This window comes from Chanos chanos, chromosome 4 (genome assembly GCF_902362185.1).
Source record: "Chanos chanos chromosome 4, fChaCha1.1, whole genome shotgun sequence".
NCBI classification, from domain to species: domain Eukaryota; kingdom Metazoa; phylum Chordata; class Actinopteri; order Gonorynchiformes; family Chanidae; genus Chanos; species Chanos chanos.
Window position 1 is genome coordinate 42,965,193 of NC_044498.1, and position 23,837 is coordinate 42,989,029.

At 42.8% G+C, this 23,837-nt stretch overlaps 2 protein-coding genes across 2 annotated transcripts; one reads left to right on the forward strand and one right to left on the reverse strand.

Moving 5' to 3' along the window:
- Nucleotides 1-659: 659 nt before the first annotated feature.
- On the reverse strand, nt 660-4,375 carry trmt5 (tRNA methyltransferase 5). The gene is made up of 5 exons (XM_030771885.1): nt 4,351-4,375; nt 2,896-3,413; nt 2,398-2,522; nt 1,426-2,080; nt 660-765 (listed from the first exon to the last, which is right to left on the reverse strand). Exons 1-5 carry the CDS (start codon nt 4,368-4,370, stop codon nt 710-712), a joined length of 1,374 nt encoding a protein of 457 aa, XP_030627745.1. The 5' UTR covers nt 4,371-4,375; the 3' UTR covers nt 660-709.
- A 123-nt stretch (nt 4,376-4,498) lies between these two features.
- slc38a6 (solute carrier family 38 member 6) lies at nt 4,499-15,920 on the forward strand. The gene is made up of 16 exons (XM_030771925.1): nt 4,499-4,729; nt 6,897-7,018; nt 7,127-7,200; nt 7,329-7,381; nt 7,766-7,805; nt 9,354-9,432; nt 12,011-12,093; nt 12,194-12,252; nt 12,378-12,437; nt 13,206-13,262; nt 13,496-13,575; nt 14,046-14,146; nt 14,600-14,724; nt 14,940-15,084; nt 15,311-15,405; nt 15,601-15,920. Exons 1-16 carry the CDS (start codon nt 4,634-4,636, stop codon nt 15,682-15,684), a joined length of 1,353 nt encoding a protein of 450 aa, XP_030627785.1. The 5' UTR covers nt 4,499-4,633; the 3' UTR covers nt 15,685-15,920.
- The last annotated feature ends 7,917 nt before the right edge of the window (nt 15,921-23,837 follow it).

Here is a 23,837-nt window from a genome sequence, read left to right on the forward strand (position 1 = left end):
CTATTGCATCTCCATCTACAACACACATCAAGTCAGATTCCGTTTTCATCAGTCCAACTTCTTTCATCTGTTTTTCCAATCATGGAAGAGATTGAGTAGGACTGTGTATTTATATGGAAAAAAAAAAACAATTGCAGGACTGCTGGCTGTGAAAAGAGAAAAATGTAATTCCACTCTTCAGCCTTGTCAAAGATTCGGTCATCCCTCTGAAGAGCGCTGACTCTCTGAGGAGCGCTGACTCTCACAGTGGCCTGAGCAAAGAGGACTCACTGACACTTACGCAATCATTAGACTGAGGCTGGACCAAGATGTACAGATATTTTTGGATTGTTCATTTTGATACCTTTTATGTACATTTGTTTAAAATAAAAAAAAAAGTCAAAAGAAAGCACACCAGCTCTTTGGAGAGTTATTAACATTTGAACTGTTTGATATCAATGGGTAGGAGATGGACTCTTGGTCATCTTGTCTGAACTCTGTAGATATGCAGCGACATGCAACAAGCATGATCAAATGAACGAGGAAAGAACCAAGACAGTAGATTGTAAAATGTCCCCAGAGTCTACAATTACAGCAATGGTAGTTTCTAACGCAAAAATATTCATAACAACAGTGGTTTTGTCTGTGACAATTTATTATAAAATAAAACTGTAGTCAAACAGAAAAATTAAAACAGCTATAGTCCTTGTAGATGGTCCACTGTTGGATTTCAGTCATTTGTCTCCTCACATTTCTGTCTCTTTGGAGATGGTTCTCCAGTTGTTTCTGAAAGAAAAAGATAAGGATTTTTGATAGGTTACCTACGTAACAGGCATTTTAATACAGTCTGCAGTTGGTTGTAGTGACAGACTGTATCTTCCTATGTTTACTGTACAGATAGGGTCATTTCATATCATGTCACACAGCCTGACTCCAACCATCGGAGATTTTCCTCTACTGATTTGTATAGTTAGAAGTACTTACGTATTCCTGTAACATTGTTTTGTACAAATATAATAGGATTTGTTTAAAAAAAAAATGAAGCGAATTGCATGTAAAATAGACACACTGATTATGCAGGGAACACAAAAAATAGTTCACAAAATCTGGTTTATCTAAAACACTTCACTGACTATGTTTAAGATTCAACATGGATGTTGGAAACAGTTATTACAGATCATTTTGTGATTCCTGTGTAATCAAAGTGTAATTAATTTGATTTTTCACAAATCACGTTATGGTCTTCTAAAATAATCTTAAAGGAATGAGTAGTTTATCTACCTCTTCCAACAAAGATCCTCTAAGAGGAGAACAATCGGTGACTGCAGGTTTCGAACTCTACTCTTCTGCATGATTACAAAATGTAACATGGAAAGATTTCTACAGTGTCCCTGTACTGGGTTGACTATGAACCATCAGTTCTGCTCATGACTGTGTGTAACTCACCTGTGTGTTTGGTCTCTCGGCTGAACAACACCTCTTTGGGCAGCGTGAAACTCACGCACATCATTTCCTTATTTGGTGCCACGTTCCTCACCATGTGCACCGTGCAGCGTCCCTCCAGGGACACCCCCAGGCTGGCCGAAGCCCTCTGGACAACGTCCCTTTGTGGGTTGTCCTCCTTGGAGAACCCATAACAGTGAACGTGAGGCAGGTTGGACTCACAGGAAAGCTCCTGCTCATAGTCTAGGTCCACGAACAGACCCCTGAATGCATCCAGGAACTCTAGAGCCAGAGCAGGTAAGTTCATGATCACATGGACCCCTGCTGAACCCTTCAGCAGGGCTGGCAGCTGCTCCTTCAGGGGCCCCCGGATAAACTCGCGGCCGTCCAGGTTGAAGGTCGTGACCTTGGTGTGAACTTTATTGAGTTTGGCGTTGTGTTGGAGCCAGTGGTAGGATTCGGGGTTCAAGTCGTTGGCCAGGACGGTGCACCCTCGACGGGCGGCTGGGATAGCGAAAGGTCCGACCCCGGCGAATACGTCCAAGACCGTATCACCGCGGCGAAACGTTGCCACCACTCGCTCGTGTTCTGTGCTCAGACGAGGGTTCCAGTACACGCGTGAGAAATCAAACTCGTAGTTCACTCCGTTCTCACGCACCTGTGACAGTAGGAGGAAGAGAAAGGTTAGAGAAGAAAGGTTGAGAGAAAGAATGAGATGGAAAGAAAGAGAAAGTAGGTGGGACAAAGGTCAGGCATGAGAAGAAAAAGAAATAGAGATTTAAAAAAAGAGCAGAAAAGCAGTAACTTGGTCCTCAAAATCTGTGTAAAAATAAAACTTTGAAAAAGTGCTTTCGCTCTTTAGAAGCTCTGATATAACACTAGTGTTCTACGGCTCGAATCTTCGTCGCAGTTAAAGCATTAAGGTTCTGCATCAGCCTATATGGATCTGTAGTATGTGGATGAAATCAAACAGACCTTAGCCACCATGTTGTTTTCTCCTGCCAGCACCTCCATCTGAAAGTTCCGGTAGGTGGAGTCAATAGTGTTGGTCTTATTGACCACACAGGTCACACCTGGGTTCTTGTCCATGATGACTTGACCTTAACCAGAGCACACAAGCCATGTAAACCCACACTTAGTCACCCATCATTGAGTGAGGCATTTTAGAATTGAACTGTGTTCTGCACAGCCTGGTACTCATAGGAGAGATTATGGATTTGCTGGTTATTGTCTTTAGAGCTACACATGTAAACAGCTGCATGCTTAAGAACGATCATCCACAACTCATTCAATAGGGAGCTTCCTGTCATGCATCTGTTCGAAAACAACTGTTTTTATTCTCAGTTAAATAAATGAACTGTACTAAATTACTTTTAAATTTTAATATTAAGGTAAATGTATGAGGATTTTAAATAAATAGACTGAATTTCAGTTTGATGCCTGAATAAGAAACACGTTGGCTGATTCTCTCACCTATAAGGTTCCTGTAAGGTAACTGGTGATCGCGCAGGTTCATATGAGCGATGTGCCCAACGCGACTGAAGCCCGATGTCACGTCCTGACCCTCAGGCAGTACTGCGCGTAAAATCTCCTCGCTTTTAAGGTTATCGTACGTTAACTGCAGCTCATATCGCTGAACGTCAGGCTCAACGCCGGCTGCTTTCAGAGCAGCCATTTCCTCATCCTTCAATGACTCGGCTGTGGTCACCCTCAGAGGGTCCAAAAGAAGCAGGCGATATTTGCCGTTATCGTTATTGCTATCCTCCTCCTCCTCCACCACCCGCTTCACACCGGGTCGCTGCAAGGCCACTTTCTTCAGGGATTTCATTAGTTTATTCACGGCACATGTCGGTAACCGTAGCGCAGGGACGCTAACCGTCTGTGTGAAGGCTTCGCGATCCAGGACGGTCATCCCTCTGACCTCCGGAGGGGCTCTGTACAGCCCTGCGTCAGCTGGGGGCATCTGTTGATCAGGCATGGGCGTTTGGATACTGAAATGGACAGCAGGGTGGGGAAAGATCTTAAGAGCTTGCTCTGAACTCAGAGCCCCACACGACAGAGACCAGGAGAAAATTTGACCCTTCTTAACGTCCAAATAGGTAAGCAGTCTGTAGGCGGTCCTGTGAAAATCGGGGATTGTAGGTCTTGAGATATGATCTGGGAACCAGAAAACTACAAGAATTTATGCTTAATTGTGAATTTGCAATAGTTTTACAAGTTGTAACTCAATTATTTAGGTTAAAAAGCAAGGGTGCTGAGCACACTGTCTTACCAAAATTCAGGGGTATTTATGACACACGCTCTTTGCTTTGCCTTACTTCTGCATTCCAGCTAACACAAATAAACAAATGGGTACAGTACCAGAATACGCCCCAGTCACTGTATCCTCTTTAAAACGCATGTGCATAATCCTTGTACACGAGGCTTATTTGCTCATGTAAAAACACAATATCATAAAATTGCCACGTAACATGTAAAGGATACTTTGTAATTACCAAGTAAACACAAAGTACTTTGCTTAAGTATGGTTACTGTTCAAATCTTATTCTAACAGCGGTCGGGTCAACCCCGATCTAAACCCTGAGGACTTCCACAAGAATTATATCTTCAGAATATCGCAGTAAAACGCCAAAGAGACATCAATGATAGTAATATCAAGAGCAAGCTTTTACATATTTATTATTAAGAGGTGGGGGCTCAACTTAGCTTGTGAAAGGCTGTACTGTACCGCACCTTTACCACTAAGCCAAGACACGTTTGCTCTCTGTCTTCCATGAGGTGAGCACAACCTTATACACGTTAAGTACTGAAATCGGTTCACAAAATATAACGTCATTTTGTACGTGATAACTAGAATTAATCTTTTTGTTCTCTGAAAACACAGTCCAGACAGAGTACTTTATCGACAAAGCAAACAACCTTTCTCACCTGAACATCACAGCAGCCATGCACACATTTTTTATTACGTCATCTTTAGGGGACTAGGACTCATCGAGGCATGATTGGATAAAAAATGGATGACATCATATAAAAGTCGACGGTAAACAGTGGTCACTTGACTCTTCAGATTTAGTAGTTGGACTTAACAATCCAAGGAGATGAAAAGAGTATGACTGAAAAGCGGACATTTGCCTTGCTGATAGAAAGTTTGAGCCTGCTCTGCGGTCATAAAAGAAGGGAATCATCTCTAAGGGCAACTTGAAAAGTTAAAATGGGAAAGGATGACTATAACACAACCGTGCAGGCGGGGAGCGATTACAGACCGATTGGTGAGGATCACAATGAAGCAACCCCTTTGTTGGCACAGGTAAACGATTTATCTTTGGTTAAGATGTTTTAATATTGTAGAAATGTAACTGTATTACTGTAGACATGGAATGATGATTTAAAGTATTAACTGTACTATATGGTTGAAAACGTCTATCATCGATGGTGTGTGAGAATGTTCAGCCACAGGTATCACAAGATTGTCTCGCTTAGTTTTTCTGACTCAGCACTTCTGCTTGCAGTTTTACGGATCTCAGCGTTTTTCATTCCACTTGTGTGCGTATGTATATATCTGACTTTATGATTCACGCCAATGAAGAAACCCAACACGTGAGCGCGATGATATGTTTTAGTTTTATTCTTAAGAACGCGAAGTTACTCCTTAGTGACTTCTTGGCTGCCCTCTCTAGACATATCGCTAGTCTAAATTGAACTGACGCTCACAAACAGGAAAAAAATTCACGGCAAAGACACATACTCTTAGAATAATGACGAGGCAATGCTCCAAGTAGATTTTTAGTGAAAACAAAGTGCCAAAGCCCAAACTATTTAAAGATGTAAGCATATAATGAGCGCTGCAGTAGCCACATTATTTTGTTTTATTTTATTTCTCTTCTCGAACTCTTTGCCATTCCTCCAGGTCGGTCCAAAGGAAAAAACACATTTTTGTCTAACACAGGAATATATCACAAGCCTTATTTATTTCTGAACAGTCAAGGGTCTCCGTTCCTTTCCTAGGCCACATCTCTTCCTTTAAGCGTGAGGAGGCTATATTGTTATTCTCTCTGAAAACACTTATCATGTGATGACAGAAAGGGAGACAGCTAGAAGAATGTTCAGCTAGCCAACTAGACTTAGTACAAGGGGAGCAAAGCTACTGCCCGTGACCAAGAGATTTGTTCCTCTGCTTTAACTATTCCAAACAATTGGTCACGTGTAGCCTGTACCCTGTAAATTAGGCAGTCCTGCATTAAGGTGTCACATCTGTGGGGATTACATTTTAATGAAAAACAAGTTCCGTGTGAAATTTAGTGCCACACACTAAACTCTGACACACTAAATTTAAGCGCATATCACATACACCCAGCTGTGTTTTACCGTCAAGAAAGTCAGATTTTGCCTCTGACAGCCGCAGGCTACTCTGCTTAAAGTAGACTGTACTGATTGATCTAATCACACATTCCACTGTTTGTATTCTCTCGTTAGAGAATACCTACTGATAATGACTGGTCAAAGAATGCTATTCCAATAAAGCAACATTTCTCAATCAGTTTGATCACCAAAAAGATTTGTCTAGATTACTAAATTGAATAAAAGATTAGGAAAGTTCTAACTTGACAGGTTTTTACTCTTTTCTAAAAATGTTTATCAGGCTAATGTAATATCTCTTTGTGAAATACACCACACATTCATACTGGACACATTCAAAAATCTCAAAACCTGCCTCTCTCTGACCTCTTATTTTAGGTGTAAAAAGTATGTTAAAAAAAAAAGATAAACTGACTTTAGTAAAGCGCCAGAACCATGCATAGTCTTTGGGGTGGCCCTAGTTTCACGTGCTTGTTGTTTTGAGCATGTTAGCAATGTTGTTTTTGTAAGTTGCTTTGGACGGAAGTGCACAGTGAAATGTTAAGTCACACAAAAAATGAACAAGCCTTTTAAAATGTAAACAAAATGGATGTTGGTAAGAAATATAACCCAACAAATTCATTACTTATAAAAAATAGACTTTTTTCCCTCCATAGGCCTAATTATGATTTGCTCTGTTTTGTGAGTTATCCTATCGGTATGGTTAAACCGGAAACACGTCATTCTGTCTTTATCCTTTGTGCCTTTCATGCAGATCTTAATTAACGCGAAGCCTTCAGTAAAGTTTATCGGTTAGGAAATTGTTGTATAGATGTTTGTGGTTAGACTAAACTAAGTGGCTTAGTTTGGTTATTAGTAACAAGTAGTGTGCCATGCTTAGCATTGGTACAACTATTACTAGGCACAGAAACCCAGAAAAAAATGGGTTAACAGTTTTCTGCCCTGTTAAGGTTAGCCAAGACATTGACGGTACTGTTACCTGTTGATTAGTTATTCATAGTTAGACCTATTTAAACAGGATCAGGAAAAAAATGTACAGTTTACCATGCATGTTATTGAAATTTGTCTCTCTCTCTCTTTTATTTACTTATTTATTTATTTATTTTGGACTATTTTAGGGAGTTGCCTCCAGGGGGGCTTCCCTCACCTCCTCAGTCTTTAACCTGATGAATGCCATCATGGGTGCTGGCATCCTTGGTTTGGCTTATGCCATGGCCAACACTGGCATTATAGGCTTCAGGTCAGAAGGCTCACACGCGCACACGCACATGTGCATGTACGAACATGTAATCATTATCCAGTGTTGTGGTGTTTTGCCTAATTTTGAATGGTGTGCATTCTCCTGTAGTATTTTGTTGCTGCTGGTGTCCAGTCTAGCTGCTTACTCCATTCACCTCCTTCTTAAGCTGTGTGACCAGACAGGTAATATAACTGTTCAACCCTGATCACACCCAGACACACCCACTCAGACACACCTACCCACTAGCAAACTACACCAGGAATACGCAACTTGTGTGTGATGTGTCTGTCTATGTGTTTTTGCTCTTTAGGAATCACCTCATATGAAGGCCTTGGACACAAAGCTTATCAGAAACCGGGCAAGGTGAGTGTTTTCTCTTATGCATTCGCTGCTGAACAAGGCTATATCCACATTTCATTAAACCCTGGCTTGTACATATCTCATTTCAAAATACGCCCCCCCACCCCCCACTCGTTGCTCTATGAAAGTTCAGCTTGAGAGTAGGTATGTGAAACCAGTTTCTCTAAATCTTGTGTAGTAATACTGACTGATTTTCTCTCTAGATCCTGTGTTTTCTCTCTAAATCTTGTGTAGTAATGCTGACTGATTTTCTCTCTAGATCCTGCGTTTTCTTTCTAGATCCTGTGTAGTAATGTTGACTGATTTTCTCTCTAGATCTTGTGTAGTAATGCTGACTGATTTTTGCTCTAAATCTTGTGTAGTAATGCTGACTGATTTTCTCTCTAGATCCTGGTGGCCAGCACTATTCTCATCCAGAATGTTGGAGGTAAGACCAGACAGAGCACTGAACGTCTATCCTGTGCTTATTGTTTTCATCTCTTCATTAATATGAGTCATTTCTCTGGGCAGTACTCATGGGATGGCAGGGGCATAGCTGTAAGGGAAAACAGCTGATTTAACTTTGGGGTACTGGGTTTGATTAGGATATGTTTTTCCGCCTGGTTTTGGACAGAGGAGGGAGATGCAAAATGGGGCTGAGTTGTTTTGGCCCAACTCTTCTGTTTTTCTTTCTTTCTTTCTTTCTTTCTTTCTTTCTTTCTTTCTTTCTATTTTTCTTTCTTTCTTTTTCCGTGGGCATTCAAGGGGGGCCTGACAGGATTGTCTCTCTCAGAAGGAAGTCTCCGTTTCTGAACTTCCTCGTTTCGGCTCCTTTGCTTTATGAGGACTAGTGAGCCCCCTGCTCTCACAAAGCACTCAGCTCCCCTGCCCTCCGAATGATTAGCCAATTACCCCTTATTACTACACTGCCTCTGGCCTTCCACCTCTTCCCTCCACCTTTCTACATCTCTCTCTCTCTCTCTTTTTTTTTCCCCCCTCTTGTTCATATGGACTTTGTTTCCCTCCTCTCACACACACACACACACACACACTCTTTCCTGCGCTCAGTCTCCCTCTCTCTTATATACTCTCCTGCACTCTTTCTTCAAATAATGGTTGTATGTACTGTTCCGATTTAAAAAAAACAAACAAACAAAAAACAAACATATCTGTAAACTTTTTTTCTTCCCCTTGCTGAAGAGCTGTGCATTTAGGAGAGTAAGTATTCTCGCTCTGTGTTGTGTTCAGTGCCCATGTGGCCATCATGGAATGTGTCTGTTCCATCTAACTTATTAGTTCTGCTGATTCATAAAGCTTGTTTTGTGGTTGTCTGCTGTAATTTGACAGCGTTTGTGTGGTACAGATGAGTTTGTCAGTCTCTCATGCTCTAATACCGCACTGCATGGTGTGAAATATGCCATATGTTCGTGTGCGTGAGTGTTTTCTTTGGTGTGTGGGCAGTAGGCAGAGAGGTCACTTCAGGAATCTGCTCATTAAAAGCTATTCCAGGGATACTGCTCAGTTTTACGATCTAGAGATGAGACAGCTTTGGGGTTTAGATGTTCTTTTTCGTTTTTTCTTTTTCCTGATTTTTTTTTTTTTTTTTTGTTTCTGGACAGGGAGGTTTGGAGATTGATAAAGAGAATTATTCAGCAGCTCTCTATCATCCCGAGTCTGCTGTATAACTTCCAGTTCTTAAACCGGGCATGTCTGGATAGTGTCTGACTGCTCATTTTGTTGTCTCTGGAACAGTTTGTGGGAGTCTGATGACAAGCTAGTTGGGGAAAAGAGGTCAGGGTGGTCTTGTCTAGTATCTGTTTTGTGTATTTCAACTCACCTGCCTTTAATTAGGAATAGAACTCTGGTAAGAGATTTCTGTGTGTGTGTGTGTGTGTGTGTGTGTGTGTGTGTGTGTGTGTGTGTGTGTGTGTGTGTGTGTGCACGTGTGCGTGGGCGTATTTGAGCGAGTAATTGCTGTGCTCTTGTTTCTCTGTAGCCATGGCGACCTACATGTTCATCCTAAAGTCTGAACTTCCTGCTACCATCACCAGCTTCCTGAGCCCAGGCACTTCTGGGTAAGTGACTTTTTTTTTTTGCTTCCCCATCTTTGCCACTTTATGCCATTTAGTCCTCCTCTGTGCATCCAGTCTCTCTACTGTCACATTAAAACCAAAAATGATTTCTCGAGGAGGGTGGGGAAACCCCAGCAAGCAAAGGCTTGTTAGTTATAAGAACGCTTTGACATTCAATTTAAAAACTTAAATAATTAATATTTTATTTGATATATATATATATATATATACACAACAAAACCAGTAAAGGTTAAGCAGCTGTAAACTTCCAAACCTTACCTTTTCCAATTCCTTTTATTCCTGATAAGTGAGCTTATAAGCTGACAGGCAGAGGAGGAAGGAATCTGGCATCCTGCACAGAGTAATATGTCACATTACGATGGGGCTCAATTGTTTCAGCACATGAAAAATCTGCTGGAGCAACATGTAGAGCCACCTCGATCAGCAATCAGCACGGAAATCTAGTGTCAGCCTCATGGAATTGGGGGAAAAAGGAAAAAATGCGTCTGAGAGAATTTTTCATCACCGTCTGCGAGAGTCAAATGGGGGGTGGGGGTGGGGGGGGGGTGTATGGGGGTTGGTGGGGGTGGTAACACTCAGTGAAGCTCAAAGCAAAAGAATGTACTTGCAATTATTTTATTATCTGCCGCGCTGACTTGGCCAGACTTGCGGTTTGCCTCTCGCTCAATCCGTCAACGTCAGAGTCGTCCCGACGCAGCTGCTTCACATTACGGCCCCTTGTGCGCAAATCTCTCACACATGTTCCCACGAATCAAACTGATACAATGGCAGATCAGTTTTGCCAGTGTAATTACAGACTCTGATGAAGGGAAACAAACCACAGTTGTAAATGAGGGGGTAGTGGATACAAAAAAAAAAAAAAACAAGGACGCAAATGTACCACTCTCGGAACGTTTAATAATAATTTTTTGCAATTTACAGAAAAGCTTTTCCCCTCGGCGGACTCATTTATCTCTGGAGTTTTGGTTCGGCTGCTTTCTCCAGCTACTGTTTTTACAGAAGACTTCAGAGTGAGTCCTTTTGTGGTCAGGTCGATCTGAGTAATGTTGACACTTGACAAATCTGTTTGACTCATCCTTTCAGTAAGTTTAAGGCAGACATTGGATGTACATTGATAGCCTTATCAAAGTGGCCCTAAGTTGACTTGTGCTCTGTTTGAACATGGTATAGGTTAGCATGGTTGGAGAGGCTAGGGTTTAAAATTTCTTGAAATGGTTCAAGTTCTAGGTTGACAACAACTATGATTTTCTGTAGGTTTGCGAAAGAGGATTTTTTTCCCCCAGCATTGCGCAAGTCATTATTTAAGGCCAATTGCGTGTTCATAGGCTTACAGATCTATGGGAAAAGTAACTATAGCTAAGAATAACATTTTTCAGGTGAGAGGTGAGACACCAGAATGTTCTGGAACAGTTCTGTTGAGACTCTGCATGGTCCTTTTCAAAGTTTTTTTTTTTTTTTTTTTCCCCCCCTCTCTGTTTCTGTAATGGATCGTTCACTCTGCCCGTGCTCTCTCCCCTTTACAGGTGTTTTGCTCTCTCTCTCTCTTTTTTTAAACTATCACCTTCCTTTTGTTTTTTTTTTTGTCCTGTTCCGCTCCTTCAATCAGTTTTTTAGTCCAGTTTTTTAGTCCTCTCTGTCAGTGGTTTTTCTGAAACAGCCACCCATCTTGGTGCAAATGATGACAGCCTTTTGTAAAGATAGCAGACTAATGTTACACTGCAAGGAGATCTGGAGGGTGGGGGTGAGGGTGGGGGTGAGGGTGGGGGTGAGGGTGGGGGTGTGTGTGTGTGTGTGTGATTTAAGTATCTAGCCAGCGAGCTCGCTACACTTTATTTGTTTTTCTTTTGTCATCTACCAGCACAATGCTGGTCTTTCTGTTGGTTGTCCTAATATTTGGTTTGAATGAGCAGTCATCACGTTGCCCTCTCCTGAGAGAATGTTGATCTTTGGTTGTATTTATTTTTGGGTGACAGAATTTGATCAGCAGATGTAGAAATTTAAGAAAATGGATGCAGTGCAAGTTAGTCACTTGGCGCACGTGCGAGCGCGCGCACACACACACACACACACACACACACACACACACAAACAGGCTTTTGAGGCAGTCTCCCAAAGCACTACCACAAAAAACTAAATATAATAAAAGAAACTAAAATATGATAAAAAATATTGTCTTTGGGAGACGAAGATTTTAACTCGGTCCACATGATGGTGGAGCTTATTGGATTAACTCAAATATCCAGCAGTGACTGTATAGTCCAGAGAGAGAGGAATGAGGCATGGAGAAATATGCAGAGAGAAAAGGTTAAGGGGAAAGCGGGATCTAGAGAGAGATGGAGAAATTTCAGAAACAGAACTGCATGGAGGGAGGGGGCCGTATGGTTGGGCTCTGTGGGGAGACTGGAAGTATTTGCCTTGGAGTTATATTATTGATTAATATTACTGCTTTCATTTTTTTAATATTATCCATTATTTGTAAGCTATGTATTAATTCCTGACTTGAGTCCAGTCTTATACCTCCCAGATTCATTCTCTCTCTCTCTCTCTCTCTCTCTCATAGTGAGTGGTATGAAAATGGCAATTATTTGTTGCTATTGGTGACACTCTGTGTGGTCCTCCCTCTGGCTATCCTACCCAAGATTGGTGAGTAATGCAAGAAATGAGGTGCGTGTGCGTGTGTGTGTGTGGTTGGTATATTAATAATAATTTCATCTTTTTTTTTCTCTCTCTCTCTGTCTTTCAGGTTTTCTGGGTTACACCAGCAGTCTGGCCTTTCTCTTCATGCTCTTCTTTGCGGTGGTGGTGAGTTCTGCCTTGGATATTTGCTAGTCTGGAATTTTTCAAATTTGCATTTAAGGGGTTTTCCCACTGAAAGCCAGTTTAAAAGTTTAAATGTGGGTTACAGTGCATTACTCCCTCTCTTCTAGGTGGTGGTTAAGAGTTGGTCCATCCCCTGTCCCATTCCCCTTAATTTGACCCTAAGTCTGGTGAGCCTTTCAAAATCAATATTGTGCTTTAAAAAAAAAAAATCTATTTGATATCTTTTCAGTGTGCTAACTTATTATCTCTACATGTCAATCCATTTTAGATTACTCTGTAATACAAAGTTAATAGTGATTGTTCATTGAACTGGTTATTTGCTTAGTTACATTTGTGTTTGTCATATTAGCAGCTGCAGGAGTAGTATTGTGTGGTGCAGATATGACTGTGACACTATCCTCCTTTGAGCTTCTATTAGTCCAAGAAGCCATCAGATCTGTATGTGGCCACACTGATTCAAGCATAAGTTCACATTGTCCCACTGATCACAAATATTCATTTATTAAGTGGTTGTGGTCCCGTTGCAAGCTTGTCTGTAACGTGGGAGAATCGTTTGAAATTTCAGAAATTTGGGACATGGGGTGTGTTGCGGTTAGTCATGTGTTTGCTGGGCGAACAATGGGCGGGGCTAGGGGCCAGTCCTATGAGCACTGTGTTTATAGGCAGGAAAGACCCTTGCTGCACGGTAGGATGTCACCTTTGACCTCTCTTAGCCTGAGGGTATCGCCATGGTTTCCTTAAACAGCCGCCACGGATAGCGGACTACAGCTAAACCACCAATTGTATCTGCCCCTTTCAGAAGATTAGTATAACTTTGCCTGAGTTGCACTTGATTTGGCTTTGTGTGAATTTTGAAGAAAGTTATTGTCATTTTCTTTTTTTGCTCTGTGTTTTTTCTTTTTCCTTTTTTATTTGTTTGTTTTATTTTTCCGCAGATGTCAAACGCCTCGGACTCAGAGTGCACTCCCAAACTGTTTGTCATTTCCAGTAAGGTATGTGTGATTTGGCCGAGCGCGTCCCGCCGCTGTGGGAAGGTGTTTTTACTGCAAACACGCAGCACAGCAGGAGAACCTGACCACTAATATTTGCCTTAATGTTCGATCCTGTTGGGCTTGATCCTCCTTTCCCAACTTAAACAGCTCAGCTCATAGAGAAGAGTCACGCACACTTCATGTGTGAGAGAACTTGAAGTGTAAGTGTAAGTGTGTGTGTGTGTGTGTTTCAGAGTGCTTATGCTGTCCCCACCATGGCCTTTTCCTTCCTGTGCCACACAGCAGTCCTGCCCATCTATTGTGAGCTGCACAGGTTGGTGTGAATTTTATCACAATGTAATTATGAATATACACTGCAAATTCGCTTTGTTTGGTATTTATTGAATCTCTTGCCGTCATACACCATCGATGACAAGGTATGAATTGTGACTCATTTAGTTTGCCTCTATGTATTTAATGTGCGCGTGTGTGTGTGTGTGGGGGGGGGGTGGCATCACTATTTATGTGCTTAAGAATATAATCTATCAATAGATATCTTTTTCCCCACAGCATACTGTGATCTGTCATTCAAATCACTTGACTATTACTTGATATGTTCCATTTCTAAAGTTTATGTTCGTAAAGTAATATCATAGATGTGGTCATTTAATAATTACCTCTAAGTCGCCCAATACTTCCATTCTTTTTTTTCCACATATTCCATGTACTAGCGCTATTACTCTTTTCTACACATCCTCTGTCCTACGCATGCTTCAGTGATAGGCATGTTTGTCTGTTTTCCAGGCCCACAAAGCAACGCATGCAGAAAGTTACCAACATCAGTATTTCTCTGAGTTTCCTGGTCTACCTGATCTCTGCCCTGTTTGGCTACCTCACTTTCTACGGTAAAGGAACCCAAGTACAGAGCATACCGAAGCACAGATTGTACTAACAGACTCGGTCATAAAATGCCCTGCGCTTCAGCGGGAAGCTTCGTGATAAATAAGGCGGTCAGCAAAAAAAGTTTGGCAGCAACAGTTGGACTTTGAATAATTGTGCTGGAATGCGGATTCTGGTATTATAACTCATAAGTTGTTCTTAAGGAAATGACCCATAGGAGAAGTGATCATCCTAGAATAATGTTTTAAAGCAATCGCTTTGTATAAAGCCTTGAAGTTTGTTGGATTCGATCCAAAACAACTATAAGTAGTATAAAAAAAAGGGCTCTCAAAGCTGGCTTTAAAACTTGGTGAAGCTGAACGAGGCTTCCTCGAAGGCATCGTTACTCAGATGGTCAAAGGAGAACGTTTGTCGGACATTTCCGCAGACTGATTGGCTTTAATCTGTCCATCCCACAGACAACGTGAACTCTGAGCTGCTGCTGGGTTATGACGCATACCTGCCTCGGGATGTCTTGATTATGTCAGTGCGACTTGCCATCCTATTGGCCGTCCTGCTCACCATACCCCTCATCCACTTTCCGGTGCGTCTTACAGGCCTCTCCATTCAGGATTTTTTTTTTTTTTTTGCCTCCCTGTACGCTATAGCTGACATTTCACAGAAATTGCCATTGCATAGAACGCTGCTTGCCCCTTTTTGGAGGGGGGGGGGGGGGGTGCAGTATCCGTTCTTGTCTGTGTCTGTCTTTCTCTTTGTCTTTCTCACCCCCCCCCACTCCCCCCTTCTTTTTACTCCCAGGCACGAAAAGCAGTGTTGATGATGTTTCGAGGTGAGAGATCGTTCTCTTGGCTCTCTCACTCTCTCTCTACTCTGCTTCTCCTCGCCGTGGTGCTGCTGTTAGCCATCTACGTCCCAGACATCAGGAATGTGTTTGGAGTTGTGGGTAAGTTTGTTCCCAAATGCGCACGCGTGTTCGTAGCGGTTGGAGAGTTTTATGCGGCAAAATAAAAACTGGATACCAAGGAGAGAGATGTAATTTTGAGGATTGTCAGGTTTAATGCCTCTCTCCAGTGCTGATGAATATGTGCTTTTTTTGGCTCTGTGTATTGAGTGCGCACACACACACACACACACACACACGTGTATAAAACTGAGTACTGTGTCTTTAGGTTCCACCACCTCCACCTGTCTGCTGTTTGTATATCCAGGGATATTTTACTTGAAAGTTGGCACAAATCCACCTAGATCAGCTTCCTCTGCAGGGGTAAGAAACCAGCTCTGAGTCTCACACACTGCTCTGTCTCACTCTACATTACAACTCCATTCCATCTTTTTCACAAATCCACAACAGGGCTGCTCTTACCAGCTCAGTGCAACTGTGCTTCACTACTCACTGCTGTACCTGATACCTGAATGACCCGTGAGGGCTGTAACAGACTTGCCCGGCTGTCTCCTGCAGGCCTTCACTCTGGTGGTGTTTGGAGTGATTGTGGGTCTTCTGAGCCTGTGCGTTATCATCATTTCCTGGGCTCAGAACCCTTGACCACGGCTGATCCGTCCCCACGAATACGCTGCGCTATGAGAATCATGACAGTCATCGCCGTGGGAACCTGAATGTAAGACCAGTAAGAGCAGAGGAAGGCAGAAACGGTGCTTACAATGGGGAGCATGGATCAGGGGCTCTTCAATGGCAATACAAAGGTCAGCTGGAAAGGAGAGCCTAAACACTAAGTGACACTCTATCATTTCCCTCTTGGTTTTTCTGATTGACTTTGTTAATCTTAAAATTCTAATGACAAAGTAATGATGGGACAACTGTGTAATAAGAACAATTTATTTCATTTTATAAACATATGGGAGACAATAGTTTTTTTTTTTTTTAGAAGCATCTGTGCCAAAGACTGTACAATCAGTCCTTACTGTGTAGCTTTTATTTTATGTTTTCCTGTTTTCAATGTGCAATACCGCCTGTTTGAGTGACTGTTCATATTTGTACAAACAGAAATGATGTGAAGGGACATTGGATTGAGTAGAGATATGGCGGGAATTCTTAAACAGGCCATTACATTAAAGTGAAATAAGTTTTTGTTCTGTTTGGGGGTGCTAATATTCAGTGACATTTTGTACAGAGCTGCTCAGTAATTTCATGTACAGACTCACAGTTTTCTTCTGCTGTGTTCACTTTTACAGCCAGATAAGGTAGAGAGATGACTGTTGGGTTGAGGGTTTCTCTCCTGTGTAGGTGTTTTTTTGTTTGTTTGTTTGTTTTTGTTTGTTTTTTTTTTTTTTTTTTAAAGATACAAAATTGTTGATTGTTATGGAATAATGCCAAGCTCCCTTTTTATGTCCTTTTCCCCCCTTTTCATGTTCTTCCATTTGTCCATTTTAATTCCTCTCTTTCTTTATTCTGAGTATAACTACCTGATTTTAAGTACTGTAAAAATTTTGCTCTTAAATAAGATTGTCAATCAAAATAAAATGTATTTTTAGCACTGTCAATTTAAATGTCAAATTAAAAATAAATTGTTTTTTAATAGATTTTTTTTTTGTCTGTAATTGTGTTTGATATAAACTGAATTACCCACTTTACAAGAGATCTGACTGACTGAAACCCTCTGTGGGTGTGTGTCAGTGTGTATGGAGGGTGTGGTTAAGGCTCCACTCACATGAGACAGAGGGTTCTCTGTGTATCAGATAATGAAAGCCAAATGCTACAAACATGTCTAATAAGCATTCCATTTAGTGTGTGTGTGTATGTCTTTCAGAATGTGTATTCTGTGGCCTTTGCTCCGGCCCTGCTGTTTCCAATATGGTGCATTAGTTTGAAGGACCGCCCAAATTCTGCCTTTCACAGACACAGACAAACACACACACACACACACACAGCCACATACACACAGACAGTGTAGTGACACAAGAATATAAGCAGTCAGAGGAAATTCAGATTTTTGGTGCAGAGTTTTTTAGACGCATACCATATAACGCATGCAGAATGAGGTGGGAATAGTGAATGGTTCAGATGGCTCTTTATGTATGAAGAATGACTACAGAGACTGTGTGTGTGGCTCAAGCTCTTGGACCAAATGGTCCCTCGTGAGAATACAAAAATCAAGGCCTGACCTCGTGAGGGGACGCTTTAATATTTTTCAGAGAGATTTTGCTGTTCTGGTTCGTGTCATGTGGTTACACATGGGTTATAGGTGGGGTTAAGTGAAAATTAAGGTCAATAGGAATGTATGCAGATATACTAATATACAACGACAAGTTCATATGTGCGTGTTGCGGTCCAGTAGCCGTGCTAGCCTCAGTATCTGTTGGTGTGTTGTAGTCTGGCTGTGACTCGGTTGTGAAGCGGTATCTGTCACTGTGTTGTAGTCTGGCTGTGATTCGGTTGTGAAGTGGTATCTGTCACTGTGTTGTAGTCTGGCTGTGACTCGGTTGTGAAGCGGTATCTGTCATTGTGTTGTAGTCTGGCTGTGACTCGGTTGTGAAGTGGTATCTGTCACTGTGTTGTAGTCTGGCTGTGACTTGGTTGTGAAGTGGTATCTGTCACTGTGCTGTAGTCTGGCTGTGACTCGGTTGTGAAGTGGTATCTGTCACTGTGTTGTAGTCTGGCTGTGACTCGGTTGTGAAGCGGTATCTGTCACTGTGCTGTAGTCTGGCTGTGACTCGGTTGTGAAGTGGTATCTGTCATTGTGTTGTAGTCTGGCTGTGACTCGGTTGTGAAGTGGTATCTGTCACTGTGTTGTAGTCTGGCTGTGATTCGGTTGTGAAGCGGTATCTGTCACTGTGTTGTAGTCTGGCTGTTACTTAGTTGTGAAGCGGTATCTGTCGCTGTGTTGTAGTCTGGCTGTGACTCGGTTGTGAAGTGGTATCTGTCACTGTGTTGTAGTCTGGCTGTGACTCGGTTGTGAAGTGGTATCCGTCACTGTGTTGTAGTCAGGCTGTTACTTCGTTGTGAAGCGGTATCTGTCACTGTGTTGTAGTCTGGCTGTGACTCGGTTGTGAAGCGGTATCTGTCACTGTGTTGTAGTCTGGCTGTTACTTAGTTGTGAAGCGGTATCTGTCACTGTGTTGTAGTCTGGCTGTGACTCGGTTGTGAAGTGGTATCCGTCACTGTGTTGTAGTCAGGCTGTTACTTCGTTGTGAAGCGGTATCTGTCACTGTGTTGTAGTCTGGCTGTGACTCGGTTGTGAAGCGGTATCTGTCACTGTGTTGTAGTCTGGCTGTTACTTAGTTGTGAAGCGGTATCTGTCACTGTGTTGTAGTCTGGCTGTGACTCGGTTGTGAAGCGGTATCTGTCACTGTGCTGTAGTCTGGCTGTTACTTAGTTGTGAAGCGGTATCTGTCACTGTGCTGTAGTCTGGCTGTGACTCGGTTGTGAAGTGGTATCTGTCACTGTGTTGTAGTCTGGCTGTGACTCGGTTGTGAAGCGGTATCTGTCACTGTGCTGTAGTCTGGCTGTGACTCGGTTGTGAAGTGGTATCTGTCATTGTGTTGTAGTCTGGCTGTGACTCGGTTGTGAAGTGGTATCTGTCACTGTGTTGTAGTCTGGCTGTGATTCGGTTGTGAAGCGGTATCTGTCACTGTGTTGTAGTCTGGCTGTTACTTAGTTGTGAAGCGGTATCTGTCGCTGTGTTGTAGTCTGGCTGTGACTCGGTTGTGAAGTGGTATCTGTCACTGTGTTGTAGTCTGGCTGTGACTCGGTTGTGAAGTGGTATCCGTCACTGTGTTGTAGTCAGGCTGTTACTTCGTTGTGAAGCGGTATCTGTCACTGTGTTGTAGTCTGGCTGTGACTCGGTTGTGAAGCGGTATCTGTCACTGTGTTGTAGTCTGGCTGTTACTTAGTTGTGAAGCGGTATCTGTCACTGTGTTGTAGTCTGGCTGTGACTCGGTTGTGAAGTGGTATCCGTCACTGTGTTGTAGTCAGGCTGTTACTTCGTTGTGAAGCGGTATCTGTCACTGTGTTGTAGTCTGGCTGTGACTCGGTTGTGAAGCGGTATCTGTCACTGTGTTGTAGTCTGGCTGTTACTTAGTTGTGAAGCGGTATCTGTCACTGTGTTGTAGTCTGGCTGTGACTCGGTTGTGAAGCGGTATCTGTCACTGTGCTGTAGTCTGGCTGTGACTCGGTTGTGAAGTGGTATCTGTCATTGTGTTGTAGTCTGGCTGTGACTCGGTTGTGAAGTGGTATCTGTCACTGTGTTGTAGTCTGGCTGTGACTCGGTTGTGAAGTGGTATCCGTCACTGTGTTGTAGTCAGGCTGTTACTTCGTTGTGAAGCGGTATCTGTCACTGTGTTGTAGTCTGGCTGTGATTCGGTTGTGAAGCGGTATCTGTCACTGTGTTGTAGTCTGGCTGTTACTTAGTTGTGAAGCGGTATCTGTCGCTGTGTTGTAGTCTGGCTGTGACTCGGTTGTGAAGTGGTATCTGTCACTGTGTTGTAGTCTGGCTGTGACTCGGTTGTGAAGTGGTATCCGTCACTGTGTTGTAGTCAGGCTGTTACTTCGTTGTGAAGCGGTATCTGTCACTGTGTTGTAGTCTGGCTGTGACTCGGTTGTGAAGCGGTATCTGTCACTGTGTTGTAGTCTGGCTGTTACTTAGTTGTGAAGCGGTATCTGTCACTGTGTTGTAGTCTGGCTGTGACTCGGTTGTGAAGCGGTATCTGTCACTGTGTTGTAGTCTGGCTGTTACTTCGTTGTGAAGCGGTATCTGTCGCTGTGTTGTAGTCTGGCTGTGACTCGGTTGTGAAGTGGTATCTGTCACTGTGTTGTAGTCTGGCTGTGACTCGGTTGTGAAGTGGTATCCGTCACTGTGTTGTAGTCAGGCTGTTACTTCGTTGTGAAGCGGTATCTGTCACTGTGTTGTAGTCTGGCTGTGACTCGGTTGTGAAGCGGTATCTGTCACTGTGTTGTAGTCTGGCTGTTACTTAGTTGTGAAGCGGTATCTGTCACTGTGTTGTAGTCTGGCTGTGACTCGGTTGTGAAGCGGTATCTGTCACTGTGTTGTAGTCTGGCTGTTACTTCGTTGTGAAGCGGTATCTGTCACTGTGTTGTAGTCTGGCTGTTACTTAGTTGTGAAGCGGTATCTGTCGCTGTGTTGTAGTCTGGCTGTGACTCGGTTGTGAAGCGGTATCTGTCGCTGTGTTGTAGTCTGGCTGTGACTCGGTTGTGAAGCGGTATCTGTCGCTGTGTTGTAGTCTGGCTGTGACTCGGTTGTGAAGCGGTATCTGTCGCTGTGTTGTAGTCTGGCTGTGACTCGGTTGTGAAGCGGTATCTGTCGCTGTGTTGTAGTCTGGCTGTTACTTAGTTGTGAAGTGGTATCTGTCATTGTGTTGTAGTCTGGCTGTGACTCGGTTGTGAAGTGGTATCTGTCGCTGTGTTGTAGTCTGGCTGTGACTCGGTTGTGAAGCGGTATCTGTCGCTGTGTTGTAGTCTGGCTGTGACTCGGTTGTGAAGCGGTATCTGTCGCTGTGTTGTAGTCTGGCTGTGACTCGGTTGTGAAGCGGTATCTGTCGCTGTGTTGTAGTCTGGCTGTGACTCGGTTGTGAAGCGGTATCTGTCACTGTGTTGTAGTCTGGCTGTGACTCGGTTGTGAAGCGGTATCTGTCACTGTGTTGTAGTCTGGCTGTGACTCAGTTGTGAAGTGGTATCTGTCACTGTGTTGTAGTCTGGCTGTGATTCAGTTTTGCGGTGGTTATGCGGGAGATAATGCCTCGACTCACCTGCTACACATTAACACTGATGTCCATGTCATCTCTGCCCTGTCAGCAGGCATGGGGGAGGCCAGGGTGGGGTGGGGGTGGGGGGGGGAGGGAAGGGGGGGCAGGAACCTGGGAAATAGATGAACTGCTTTGCTGAGGGCGAAGAAAAGGAGGGAGGCGGGCATTGCTTTCAGCGTTTCACTTTACATTCTGTAAAGCACTGATTAATTTTTCCAGAGTTTTTTTTTGTTTGTTTTTAAATATAACTGATAACTTTCACTTGTGTGGTGTGATTTCTGTATTTTGGCTTTCATCTTGAGATGTTCTCTAATATAGTGATGTGCAGCGTATGGTGAATATGAATTGACTGGAACAAACCCAAGAGTAGGATAATCTGTTTGGTGTGATTTTGATGCTGTGGGCTCTGCGTGTTCAGGGACTGTGGTACACCGCCATCTACTGGGAAGACACAGTCAGAGCGCTTTATTGCTGCGCTACATTTGTGTCAATGGACCATGACTGTTTTCCCACTGACAGTCTTTTAGACCCAGAAATTGTTCCTCACTCTGTGTGTGTGTGTGTGTGTGTGTGTGTGTGTGTGGAAGCCAATATAGGACTGTGTTACAAGGTCACGACCTTCTCGGTCCATAAACACACACTGCATGAGGCAAAAGCACCGGCACCAACAGCACTCTGGGGAAACTTGGATGAGACTGTGAGAAAAAACTTTAAAAAAACAACCCGTGCTGGGTCAGTGTCTCTGGATCTGCCTGTGTGTGTGTGAGCGCGCGCGCACGCCCTGTTTTGGTAAGCAGTGGATTTAACATTCACACAGCCCATTTGATGAAAAAAAGCGCTTATTTGTATCTGTACTACTGGACTAGCCTGTGGTTGATTTAAACAGTGTCACATGAGGAGACCATAGAATTAATTCTATTGAATAGAGATGTACAGCGTGTGGTACTTGCTCATGATGTAGCCCTCTCGGTTATATCTGTCGACTGCCTTCTATTGTTTCTCTCACAGACTTCACACAGCTGTGTTTGCAATCAAAAGCATCTGAACTATTTTGATAGTTGATTTTTTTATGTTGATTTTTTTTTTTTTTATGATGTGACTTTTTTTCTGCATATCTTGGAAGAATCAGCCACCCAGCTCAATATAAACACATGAAAACATTTAATTACATGCTAATCGCATATTACTTGTGCAACCGGAATGAACGTCGTACAATTCTGAACATGAAGACAGTGTGTAAGAGCTTCAATACAGTTGGCTAGAGGTGATAAAAAGGCTATAAAATTCCTCCATGCATGATTCACGCTTTCACCTTCTGACGCCTTCTTTCTCTTTTTCAGGACCTTGTCCCTCCATTCTTTTCCATTTGTTTTTTCCTCCTCAGTCTTCCAATTGATTTGCATGCTCTATCCCTAAGCATGCTCCTTGTGTCAGACAGAGTGTATAAATCATTATGAAGTCTCTGTTAACAGCACACATACACAGTCGATATCTTTCCCTCTCTTCGGTTTCCGTTATTTGTAACTTATGTATTGACTGCTCAGTGCAGTGTAGTTGTATGCTTTCAGTTCAGCCTTAAGGGCCACATGTACAATTGTTTGTCTGTTTCTCTCTCGCTCTCGCTCTCTCTCTCTCTCTCGCCCTTAATGCTGTTCTGACGCCTGGAGAGGCCACACCAGACCACATCTGCAGCCAATTATTCACACACACACACACACACACGCACACACTCACTACACCCCATGGTCACACGAACTTTCACATACACACTTAAACACTCCTATTCCGTCCTCTCTCCTCTCTCTCCCTGTCACTCTTTCTCACAATCACTCTGTTTTGTTTTTCATTCCTCCCTCTTTCTCTCCCTCTCCCCCACCATCACTTTGTCATTCAAAATCACAGCCAGTCACTCTCTGAATCACTCCCCACCCGGCTCTCCTGTCCTGTATTAACTTCCATCGCTCCATCAAGATGTCAGAAAGCCAACATGTACACTTAAACTACGCATTAAGATGACACATTCCTTCACAGTGAGACTGAAATACACGGGCGGTCTGGGGGCCAAAAAAGACATTAAAAAAAACGAGGTTGAATACTTTATTTCAGCGTTAATTCAATAAAACCAAAAATCCTATTTTCCCTCTCATTCCACTTTTTTCCCTTCTACATTTATGTTTCTCTCCTTCCCTCGTTCTATATTCTGATATATCACTGAGCTCAAGTACTTAAGCATCTCATTTCTCCTGCCCCATATAACACACATAACAAATGTAAAGCTATGAAAACTTTGGATACTTAACACCAAATCAATTTTATGACTCTCTCAGCTTACTCACTGCTTTTGGCTCGCGGGAGTCTGTGTGAAAAGATTGTCTCTTTCCTTCTGTAAAACAAAAGACATTGGTGGAGGTATGATGTTCACTTGCTGAAGTAAAAATACTAATACCTGTTTTTTTTCTAATGAGTTGTTATGATTATAATCATATGTATGATGTTAATGACAGTAATGGTAGCATTTTTGAGATGGAAAACTAGGGGCTTTGGTGGAGTAATATAGAACTACAACAAGGGGGGGGGGGGGTCCGGGGAGGAAAGGACTGTATGAGACTCATGGGTTGCTCTATGCTGTGGTCAAGATGAGAGGTACTGGTGCTACTATGACCTGTATTCACACACACACACACACAGGAAGAAAACATTTCTCATTGGTTGTAAGACATTAGGGGAAAGCAGATAAAGAAACAGAGGAGAGAACAGAGAAAGAAAAGAAGGACATATTTTGAAAGGTGAGAGAGAAATAAAAGGAGAGGGAGGAAGAGGAAAAGTTTGAAAAGTTTGAATGTTTAAAAAGTGAAATAAAAGGGTGGCCCAGAGACATTAATAGAATTATTATGAGGTCATTTAATGGACTACTACAGCGCATGACAGTCAGCTATATAAAGACTGTGTATAAGCAGCAAATATTTTTCATCAATTCAT

Coding starts and splice junctions, on each gene's coding strand:
- trmt5 (XM_030771885.1), bottom strand. CDS start 4,370: ATGGCTGCTGTGATGTTCAG. Junction 3,414..4,350: donor ATGGCTGCTGTGATGTTCAG/GTGAGAAAGGTT, acceptor TGTCCATTTCAG/TATCCAAACGCCCATGCCTG. Junction 2,081..2,397: donor AAAACAACATGGTGGCTAAG/GTCTGTTTGATT, acceptor CTACTGTCACAG/GTGCGTGAGAACGGAGTGAA.
- slc38a6 (XM_030771925.1), top strand. CDS start 4,634: ATGGGAAAGGATGACTATAACACAACCGTGCAGGCGGGGAGCGATTAC. Junction 14,147..14,599: donor TGGCTACCTCACTTTCTACG/GTAAAGGAACCC, acceptor TCCATCCCACAG/ACAACGTGAACTCTGAGCTG. Junction 14,725..14,939: donor TACCCCTCATCCACTTTCCG/GTGCGTCTTACA, acceptor TTTTACTCCCAG/GCACGAAAAGCAGTGTTGAT.